Source organism: Atta colombica, unplaced genomic scaffold, assembly GCF_001594045.1.
Source record: "Atta colombica isolate Treedump-2 unplaced genomic scaffold, Acol1.0 scaffold153, whole genome shotgun sequence".
Lineage (NCBI taxonomy): Eukaryota > Metazoa > Arthropoda > Insecta > Hymenoptera > Formicidae > Atta > Atta colombica.
Window position 1 is genome coordinate 2,258,142 of NW_017259243.1, and position 11,317 is coordinate 2,269,458.

The 11,317-nt window shown below is 32.6% G+C and overlaps 3 protein-coding genes across 3 annotated transcripts in view; 2 read left to right on the plus strand and 1 right to left on the minus strand.

Annotated features, from left to right (window-relative positions):
- Positions 1-2,670: 2,670 nt before the first annotated feature.
- Positions 2,671-3,758, plus strand: LOC108685374 (mitochondrial import inner membrane translocase subunit TIM14). The gene is made up of 4 exons (XM_018190132.1): positions 2,671-2,676; positions 2,744-2,845; positions 3,278-3,400; positions 3,491-3,758. Exons 1-4 carry the CDS (start codon positions 2,671-2,673, stop codon positions 3,701-3,703), a joined length of 444 nt encoding a protein of 147 aa, XP_018045621.1. The 3' UTR covers positions 3,704-3,758.
- A 516-nt stretch (positions 3,759-4,274) lies between these two features.
- LOC108685435 (growth hormone-regulated TBC protein 1-A) lies at positions 4,275-7,376 on the minus strand. The gene is made up of 7 exons (XM_018190217.1): positions 7,090-7,376; positions 5,583-5,781; positions 5,283-5,513; positions 4,976-5,136; positions 4,801-4,909; positions 4,481-4,666; positions 4,275-4,402 (listed from the first exon to the last, which is right to left on the minus strand). The coding sequence occupies exons 1-7, from the start codon at positions 7,107-7,109 to the stop codon at positions 4,295-4,297; spliced, it is 1,014 nt and encodes a 337-aa protein (XP_018045706.1). The 5' UTR covers positions 7,110-7,376; the 3' UTR covers positions 4,275-4,294.
- A 1,416-nt stretch (positions 7,377-8,792) lies between these two features.
- The window catches only part of LOC108685375 (eukaryotic translation initiation factor 2A), a 4,690-nt gene continuing 2,165 nt past the window's right edge, over positions 8,793-11,317 (plus strand). Inside the window, exons 1-4 of the mRNA XM_018190133.1 lie at positions 8,793-9,022; positions 9,605-9,868; positions 9,959-10,058; positions 10,263-10,446. Coding sequence (XP_018045622.1) covers positions 8,995-9,022; positions 9,605-9,868; positions 9,959-10,058; positions 10,263-10,446 — 576 coding nt within the window. The 5' untranslated portion in view covers positions 8,793-8,994. The remainder of the gene's footprint in view (positions 9,023-9,604; positions 9,869-9,958; positions 10,059-10,262; positions 10,447-11,317) is intronic.

Consider the following 11,317-nt stretch of genomic DNA (forward strand, 5'->3'; position numbering starts at 1 on the left):
TGTTCTACAGGTCACATTTGTGCGTCTTATTTGGATATGGAAGGATCTGTGAAAAAGAATCACGGCGGAAGAGAATCGAACTACTTTGTTACAACACTTTGCCGAAAGACAGATCTGAAATTCATTCAACGGGGCTTCTATTCTAGCTAAGCTAGCGATCCATCCTCTTTTGTTTCACGTGGAATTAATTGCAGACCAGAAAGAGATAGATTGATATTGATGTAATTTTCAATCGGACCAATATTAATAAAAATATTTCGTACCAATGCGAGTGCGAACTTACTTTCTCATTCATTGCTTATCGTATCTCAACTTCTACCGAAGTTATATCGGTCTCACTTTGCGATATACATATACAAGCAGGGAGAGCGGAAGGGGAGGTAGAAAGATTGAGTTAACTAGGACTAGCGTTGATCAACGCTTGACTTGGCGTGTGACCGAGTCGAGTCGGAGAGAAACAATATATCTATATTGATGATCGTACCACCGAAATGGTCCCTCGAGATCGCGGGAAGATCGACTATCATGTCGTCCCCACGTTATCGCGTCATACGCTATGACGAACTTAATCTAAGGCCCTGTGCACAATAGAGGAAATATTAGGAACACAAATAAGTATTAAGATTTCAGCCTATCAGAAACCATGTATTCTGGTGTAACCAATTTCTGATAGATTGAAACCTTAATACATTATTCCTCTTCCTCCGTTGTAATATTTTCTCCATTGTGTGCAGCCCCTAATGTTTCCCGGGTCTCTCGCACTGCCATGACAACGGCCTCCATTCTATAATATTCTGTAAGGTCTGTAACTCTTTGACGACAGTGTCGTTACCATTGCAGATTTTATGCCTAATAAAAACCTAAAAACGCTGCGCAATAACGTAATGAGATATAATACGATGCTGTAATTAAGACGAGTTATATAAAATAGGAGTCAAACAAGAACTTCGATAGAAAATTCTCCAGGCGCGAATCGATTCACATGTGATGGCATACACGACACGCATCGGGCAGCGCTTAAAAAGAATCTCGCAATGGTCTGCGCAGCCCAGGAGGCTCGCGTGCAAGTCGCGCCGATATTCGAAAGTCTTCGATTTTTGACGATCGTCAGGTCTCGTATGACAATAGTCGATATTTATATGCGCGCACAGATACGCGATTTTCAGGTATTTTCATGCATGCGTCTCGTAAAGATCGTATAGCACACAAAAAACTTGAGCTGCATGTTTCAAGCATGATGCGATGTATCATTTTATCTTTCTTTAATATTCGGCGAAGAATAAAATGATGTATTGTGCGCACCTTTAAGCAAATCCAGTTGTATCGACGTTACTTTAAGCAAGACTTAAAATTGTCTCATTTTAAAGCGAAAGAGAGACAGAGAGAGTTTTAAGTTTTACTTAAAGTTAAAGAAACGTTGATGCAACCAGACCTAAGTAATGCAAATTGTTATTCGCAATCACGATAAGCTGTAGCAAATACAAAATATCGATTTTTACTCGTCCCTTATAGAATATCAATATTGGCCAATTAATCATTTATTTTGAGTATTAAAAATATATTGTTAGCAGTACTTAAATTTCTATAAGGGATGTCTTTCTGCTTATAAGATTTTTTGTTTGTCATACAGCAGTTACATGTCAGCTCTTTATAGTCTATTCTAAAATTGCGTAAAAGCGTATAGTTGTAGATCATTGTAGTCGTATATTGATCAATCACTGTAGTCGAATATTCTTCTCAAATTCGAGTGTGATTGATCGATTCTTCAACCACTTACGCTTACGTAATTGTAGAAATAGACTTTATATATACACGTATACAAATGCAACAACCGCATGATAGCCTTCGGTCTTTTGTAGCCGTATATACTCGGTATACTAAGCTTAGAAACCCCATGATCAGAAGATGACTGGAACAGTCATGTTCCCCACCAGGAATATGATCTGTTCGTCGTGGCTATATCGTGCCCCTCTACAAGTCTACACTTCTCTTACGCTTAAAACGAAGTAAATAGTTGGGAAAAGGGGAGACTAGGAGAGACGGGAGATGCGGAAAGCTCGGTTACAAAGAGTCATAAGCTTTCCGTATTGGTCTTCCATTATCAAGCAGACTCTGAAACTAGCGATCGATCGTATCTTTGCGACAAAACTTGTGTTTACCTCTCTCTCTTTACGTGATCTCTCTACATGTATACGTTTGAAAAAAATTTTAGACTTGTTTCTGAAGACGTTTGACCGTTTCTAACCAGTAGTTCTTCACACTTGTTTTCTTCCCTCTTCCCCTCTTCTTTTAAACGAAATAGAAGATATCTTGTTTTTACTTGAATTTTTTTAAGAAGATATAAAAAGTGCAGTTAAAATTCGTTTTAATTCGTTTCTCACTGTACTAGACTGCCCAGATCTATTTTTTGAAATATCAAATATATATGTCTTTTGCTAAATATCAAATATATACGTCTATTTCACTTGTACAAAGAATATACATTTATAGTTCAGCTGTAAAAACAAAAGTCGTGTTCTTTGACTATACTTTATGTATTTAGAGTGCAATAATTGTATATTCTGTTTTAATAACGAAAAACAGACGAAAAGCATAAAAATATAATTAAAAGGAACAAATATATATTCAAAAATTTATGAATGTGTAATAATTGTACATGTGTATGTATAAATGATGGTATGTACGAATGATAATATAGGATAATGATTTTATCGCGAATAATGAATAGTTCATTCAAAAACAGCATAGATGGAGCAATCGTAGTTGGTTATATGGTCATGCTAAAATTATTTCTTTCCAGTGCATATACAAAATTGCGTCTGTTGTTTTGAAACTGAACAAAATGGTAAGAATAGAAGAATTTGTTTTAAAAAATGTGTAACGCTGTAAAGATCGTATTTTTTATGTTGAGAGAATGTAAATTGTCTATAATAATGTTAAAACCTTCGAGAAATGTGCAAATAAATAAATGCAGTGCCAAAGCTGTCTTAGAAATGTTTCGTCACTTTTTCGTCATCTTTTTAATAAATATATAATATTATTATCACAAAATGATGAGAATTTTCGCAGAAAATAACCGTGCAAGTTTATATAAGATGACATTCAGTACTATAATTAAGTAATGTAATTAAGATTGTGTAGGTTAAGTTTCCTCGATAATACTTCGTCTCTTTCAGTCTTTTTATGATATATATCTACTTTTTGCTTTTGGCAAGGCATATTATATTTAGAATGCTGAGTTTAAAATGTTCGACAAAACCAAGAAATTGTTTCCTAGAGCACAATTGTGGCAGCAGGTATTGGCCTGGCGGCTGTTGGATTTGCCGGTCGTTATTTGCTTAGGAGAATGCCGAATTTATCACAGAGGATGGCAGAAACCGTGAAAAAGCTAGATTCCCAGGTAGAAACTATTAGATCTATTTTTTCCTTAGCAGCTTCTTCATAATTGCAAAGGCATGCAAATAAATATATACTTTCTTAATATTTATAGTCGTTAGCGAATAGCAAATATTATAAAGGTGGTTTTGAGCAGAGGATGACCAGGCGGGAAGCCAGTTTGATCTTGGGTGTGTCACCCACGGCTAGTAAAAGCAAAGTAAAGGAACAATTTAAAAAAGTAATGGCTGTGAATCATCCAGATCGTGGTGGTTCTCCATATATTGCCGCAAAAATTAATGAGGCAAAGGATCTACTTGAGAAATAATGAAAATATAGCATAATGTAATATATATATATATCTATATATATATAATGTATTTAGGAACAAGATTTTGATGTACATAGTTTTAATTTAACTTTACGTATTATTCACTATTATAATATATTTTTGAAGCTGTATATTTTAGAACAATTAATCTTTTTTTAATACCTTCATCAGCTAGATTAAGTTCTCAAGAAAGTTTATGCATGAATAGAAACTGCATATAAATTCAGAGTCAATTAGAATAAAATATTACGAGGACAACTATTTTTCATCAAATATTTCATCAATATTTCCATATTACTACTTCCACAAAATATCACAATTATGCAACTTTCATTATAGATTATAATACTTCACATCTAATCTTCTCATTAAAATATTTATAATATTGTGTACACAATAATAAACGAAGATAAATTAATAATAATTGAGTAAATGTATCATACTTACATTGCTAAATGAACATTATATGTACAAAATAAAATTATGCAGTAACAATATAATACAGCATTATATGCATTCATTTTGCAAATGATGCACAATGAATAACAATAGACTAGAATATGTCGTGAAAAAAATTGGTCATTAATACTATCGTTCTAACTTATCTTGTTTTCGTTTTATACGTTGTTGCATGTGTTTTGTTCTTAGTTTTGCTATTGTGTTTCCAGGCAGTGATCCAGGTACTTTAAAAATACTCTGTAAAACAGAAAAATATTTCCTTGAATATCTAATGTTCTTCCCTATTTGATATGAACTACAAATACAACTACATACTTGCATAAACTCGTGACATCGTAAAACAATACTATCTTTCGTAATTTCCTTAAAACACTCAGCTAGCGTTATAAAATCTTGACAAGCTAATAGATTAGATTTATTCCTTTTTATAAGTGTCAATGCAACACGGAAGATAATCTTGGTACCTTCATAAAAAAGACAATCCCAAATACGCAGAGTAGTCTGTGAATTTAAAATTACCTTCAATTTTTTGGGATCAAAATATTTGAAGCTTTTATAAGCAAAATAAATGATGATACATATTTAGATAATTATTATATAAAAAATTATTCAATGTTTTGATAATTATGACATACCTCTATAGGTAAAACTTCAGCAAACAAACACACAAACCATTTAGTCGTAATTACTGGCCAAGGCAGCCCTACGTTTGTTACATGCTGATACACATCAGGCATTTTTATCCTATAAAAATAACATGTACATAGATAAATATTGCTGATGAGAAAACTATAGCAAATTTTCTCTTACCTTACTAATTCTGCGAGGACATCGATATCAGTGAGTAGGCCATCCATAGTACAAGTATAATAATCTGGTAGAATTTTATCAATCAACACTTTTAATAACCAAAACGCTGTTTCTTCGCTTTTTGTTACAAGCAAAAGTAAACCCGCTATATAATTTAAACCCTGAAAAAAATATTAAAAGCGTTTTGTAATAAGGCAGAATAAATATCTTTTGAAACTTTCTCATAAAATCTTACTATTCATGAAATTTTTTATTAAAATTTTGTTATTTTATTCGTATATTCGGAAATATGCACTGTAAATGTTACCTGGCAATATCCAACAGTTTTGTTCTGATGAGCAAAAGCTAATAAAACATTATATAATTGATGCTGCTGATTCTCTGTATTATTAAAGAATATATTGTCTGGAAATGTTCTTGGAAGATCAGTTTTAATAATCTCAGCGGTTTCTGCATTGTGAGGAGATAATAGTAACTTTTGATAAAGATCTGGCGACGCATTCTTCATATCTTCACCACCGCTTACAGCGAGCCACACCTATGATCCAATATTTTTCTGTATTATATATAAAAAATACGATAAATTTGCCTTTGCAATGAATATTACCAATCCTCTATGTTCCCCTGGAATGCCTTTACGAATGTATTTCTTGATCGTAATGCTTCGTAGAGACTTTCCTTCACCGATAATTTTCGCCCACTTTTTAGCCATCTTTGCGAGTACCTTAAGGTATTCGGACATAAAATCTTCGTATGTTTCATAATCGAAGTCGTGTGGTCGTTCGAAACCATATTCGTCCACATCACTGAAAACAAATATATAATTATTATACTATACAATATCTATTATATATAGATTATATTCTGATATAAAGTGCCAATACTGAAAATCTAGTATACACATCTAGTATACACATAGTATAACATGAACACATAACATGAACTCAGAAAGTGATCCTAGTAGATATAAATAGTTTATGGATACTATCAATGCATCTAAATTTCTTGCACATTCATCTTTTTTTTTCTCTAACATGAAAAAAAAAGAAGATAAATCATGCAAGTTCAGTTGAAAAGAACAGAACTACAATGGACAAAAATGTCGTTTTGTTCTCCTTAACAATAACAAAAATTAATGAATAACAAATATAAAACTTGCCGTTATCAATTGTGTCTCCCAAAGTTTTTATCTACAATGTGTTTTTTGCTTTTTATCTCATACCTTTTTTCCTCTTTGAGACCATTTTACTAAAAATTATATTTCTTTTCATGTGTTCTTGTCTCTTCCAAAGTTCGTTTTTATTTTGGATGACAGAAAACGAAAAGACTGAGTAAGAGACAAAAGGCAAGAAATAAAAGAAATAAAGAGCACATTGTATAAGCTTAAAAAGGAAGCAGCTTTACACAAGTTGATACAAACATCATTATGGATGCTTTTCATTTAGTAACACAAGTATTATTTTGTCTTTTGTTTGTACTCGTGGACTATCAAGATGAAAACGTTTATGAACTAATGCTCATTTTCACCAATGTAGATTAATTTTAATCTCGATTCAACTTACTCTTCATTTTTTTCTAATCTTCAGAACTAGAAAAAGACGAAGAGTAAGAACTAAAATTAAAGTTGATCTACATTGATGCAAACAGGCATAAATGGCCCTATTCTTCTTTGCATTCGATAAATAACAAAGAAAAAACGATATTTATGTCAACTTTGTGTCATCAAATGGAATGCACTTTATGTTTTATAATACAAAATACAAGTTATTGCTATATTGATTATCAAGTAAATATTACATCACATACTTTCATACCAGTATATTTTCATTACAGTATGAATGATTCGCGAATTAATACATAATTGTGGTGATAATAAAAAAAAGAAAAAAAATAAGTTTTGACAAATGGTGGATGAAACAAGCAGAAGGGAGTCTCATTTTCAAAGTGGTTTGAGGGACGGAAACATAACCTCGACGAGACAAAAATAAAAATAAAATAAACGCGAGATTTGCGAATCGACGACTCTGTCGAGAGTCAGTTATATTCACAGAACATGATACGCAGTGTGAATGCATGATTTGTTTCACAGGAGGAAAAACAACTGTTACGATTACCTGAAGCATGAACTTGCCATGCCCTATGCAATTCGGTGGGTGTCGAGGAGATCTACGATCGCGCGCGTGTGCAACGTCCATAGATATTTCGTGTACGAAACGCCCACGGTTCCTATCGGCGCGATAACACCCGACCGCGCTCGAACTGTTCGAAAACGCTTCGAAACGCGCGAAGGAAAGAGCACTGCTGAGCACAACGTGGAGCTCTAAGCTGCTCTCACTTCAGTCGCGGCGTACGTTTCTTCTCCTCATCACGAATGATCTGTTTGAGCACCTGACTCTGACTGCGCCCGATTCCCGAATGATAGAATGGAAAAGCGGTTCGTATGTAGAGAGGGTAAAGTTGCGAAAGACTATCGAGTTACGAAAGGCTATCCCCCATCAAGATGATGGTTGCCAAAGAAATACTTGCGTAGAATATCTCACGATTTTAGACTTCTCCAAATATAGATCCGACCGCTCACCGTAAATTACGGATGATTTATCGGTGCATATTGTGTACAATTCGTTGTTCCGCAGTGATTCGAAAAGAGTGACTCGATCGATTGATCGCGCGCGAGATCGAGTTCGAGATCGATTATACATTCGACATTATAAATGCTCATATATCTGGTTGTAGGTTTATTGTGTTGCTTAAAATTCTTAAAATTTTTTGCAATTAAAATAAAATAAATATATTTTGATGTTGAAGAAAGAGAGAGAGAGAGAGAGAGAGAGAGAGAGAGAGAAAGCGAAGATTCTAAGTGCAAATAACAGATCTTGGGAGTTTTCCAAGGAGACATAAGTGACGTTATATCTTTACTGAGTGAATGATGAAAAATAGAATGAATGCTTATGTCGATTTGTGTCATCAAATGAAAAGCATCCAATAATTCTTGTGTAAGAACACCGTTTCAAATTTTAATTCTTCGTTCCACTTTACGACATGTCTCAAATTTTGTTTCAAACTGAAGACATGATCATTAAAAAAATCTCTTTTTTAAGTGTGAAAAATAATAAATGTAATTGTCAATTAACGTCTGAAGAATTTTATGATTTTTTATGTAAGAACATTCAGTACAAAAGTATAATTTAAGAAAATAAAATGTAATGATGTAATGATCTCGTAATGATGTAATTTTTGTTGTAATATCTTATATATATATCTTATATATGTCTAACACTTTACATTAAGTATTATTTATAGTTATTTATAAATATAATAATAATATTATTTAAGTATTTCATTAACAATTATAATAAATGTTTATTTCTTAAAATTTAATTACGACAATCAATATTGAATTTATTTAATATCTCCTTTTCTCTTCTTAATGAATTGATCACCTTACTTTTGTAGCCCCTATCAATATATATAATGAAAATCTAATTTTGCTGAAAAGTTTCCCTCAGTTTCCTTTGTGAAATAAATGATGCAAAAATATATGTACACCCATCGTAATTATAGATTCGTTCATTGCATACAGTTGCATACTCCAACATGCTTCTATTGTTTCTACTCATGTTGGAGTGAGTAGGAACTATGATAAGAACATGTTGGAGCATGTTGGAATATGCGATGCGAACAAATCTTATTAACAAGGCGTTCACACATCTGAAGTTAAGTCGATTTTAACCGTCTAACTTATGCCCGTTTCCATCAATGTAGATTAACTTTAATCTCGATTCAACTTACTCTTCATCTTTTTCTAATTCTAAAGATTAAAGTTAATCTATATTGGTGGAAATGAGTATTAACCGGTTCCCGACAATCTCGGCACGCCGCGCGGAGCGCTCAAGCCGGAATCCGGAACTGCCGGAAGAGAGCCTAACTTCAGACAGTTCAGACAGAACAGAACACGAAACGGTCAAATCTTGCCCGTTGTGCGGTGGTTGTGCGCAACACCACATGGTGACGGTGGTAAAATGGCTTCGCTCGTTCCCTGCGTCGCTGGTAAGCATTTCTTTCGCGTGGACTCACGAAACTGTCGATCGCTGAGCTGCAACCTGATCGCCAGAGAGACTTTGCTTCCAAGGGAACCGCATACGCGAACGTCCGATGGCATTCTGAGTGTGCCCGTTGCACATCGTATGATGAACATGCACGTGTCTGTCTCCGGTGTTTTATGGCATCGAATGACTCGAGATCGCCTCGAGATTATTCGCAGTGACAGCGGTGTTCGATATGTCGCAAGTCACAGGCATGGCCTGAAATGAATTTACCGCGAGATTCTTCTATGCTCTAACCTCCAGCTATTGTGACGTGTACGCTCTCAAACGTCACAGCTGACGCGATATTCGTAAAAGCAGTAATATTGAAAAAAAAAAGAATGAAATTACAATTTACACATTCACCTTGACACATGTCCCTCAGAAATAGAGATCCTTCGTTATTTAAACGACATTCTTATTCCATTTAGTAGACAAATGTACATAGAATATACAATATACATTAACATAATACAAGCATATAATACAAGCATGCATTTTTTTGTCATTATAGATGTAAAAAAAGAAGTATTAATGTATTTTACAGTAAGAGGGTCCAATGGTATAAATTTAGCATATGGTCCACCGTCCTATGAACCTGTCAAAACATTTCCTAAAGATGACAACAAAAACTGCAAGACCATGCTCTTCAGTCCAGATGGTCAATACTTTGCATGGTCTAATGCATCTAAGGTTAAAATCGTGTTGTGCAAGACGTGGCAGATTGTCGCAGAAATCCAACGACCCAAAATCTGTTCTCTTAAATTCTCTAGTTATAGCACTTATCTTGCGACTTGGGAACCATCCTTTGGTAATTAACACAAAATTATATCAAGTATATAAGCAGGCTTACATTAATTTTATAATGTCTATAATTAGAAACATTGTGGTATAATTTTAGTAACAAAAGAAGAGCCTCAGGGCTCACAAAATTTTCACATATGGAAGTCCGAAACAGGTGAACATGTTCAACATCTTATCCAGAAGAGAATGGGGGATTGGTAATATATTACACACTGATTATTCTGATTCTCCTTTGAGATTAATTTAAAATTAACCTTTCTGATCATTAAAATCTCTAGATTGACAATTATAGAGTAAAGATAAAAATAGTAATGGTACAGTTAATTTTATGTTGCAACTAATACTTTTATTAAATATATATGTGATGCATTGAAATAATTATTTATTTAATGAAAAAATAGGGAGCCACAGTGGTCGAGTGACGAAACATTCTATGGAATATTGAAAGGAGGAAATGTTCTTTTATATGAAAATAACAACTTTGATAGATATGTACACAAAATAGGTAAAGGCAATATTGCCAAATTTAGTATAGCACCTGGTAATGCTCCCTACCATGTCCTTTGTTACATGCCAGGTAATTATGTCTATCTTTTTCAATACTATAATTTTCAATACTATAATTTTGAAATGTACAATTATAAAAATTATTAATTGCAATATGATGAGATATTGAAATGTGGAGATTGTATACCTTAAAGATATTTGGCACAATAGTAAAATTATGTATAAAAAGTGTTTGATATATATAATACGTTATAAGAATTTTATAATAAAATATGTATAGTACAAATATTTAAAAAATTAAAAAATAATTTATTGTAAAGTACTTGTATAATAATTGAACTAATATTTATTTAAGTTTATTATTGTTTGAAAGATAATATGTAACTGCTGAATTAAATAATTTAGAAGTAATACATTGCATTGACTATGTCATAGTTCATACAATACTTTTTTATTTCAGTTTTACTTATGTATGTACATGTATCATTTAAATATAATATAAATGATGACCTGAAGACCTAAAATGTAATATTTGAGGTAGATATTTAATCATATAAAAATCATATAAAAAGAAACATACGATAGAAAAGCATTGACATTTTCCAAAAATATAACATATAATAAAATAGGATTTATAATAGAAAATTTTCCTGATTATTGTTTAGCATCAATTTATATGTGTAAGTACTCTTCTTTCAGAAAAATTGTATTGTTAATCTACAAAAATTTCACAACGTAGTTCTCATAAATATCTGTCACTGAATTAAGTATCAAATTTTATGCGTCTGCACACAATGAACTATCAATTAGCTATTAATAACAGAACGCAATTATAAAGTATGTTACACTAAAATTATTTTAATAACTAAACTGAAATTAAAATTTGTACATTATTGCACTCTCCACATTTAATATCTCCTATAATAATTAATGATTTATATTTATATAT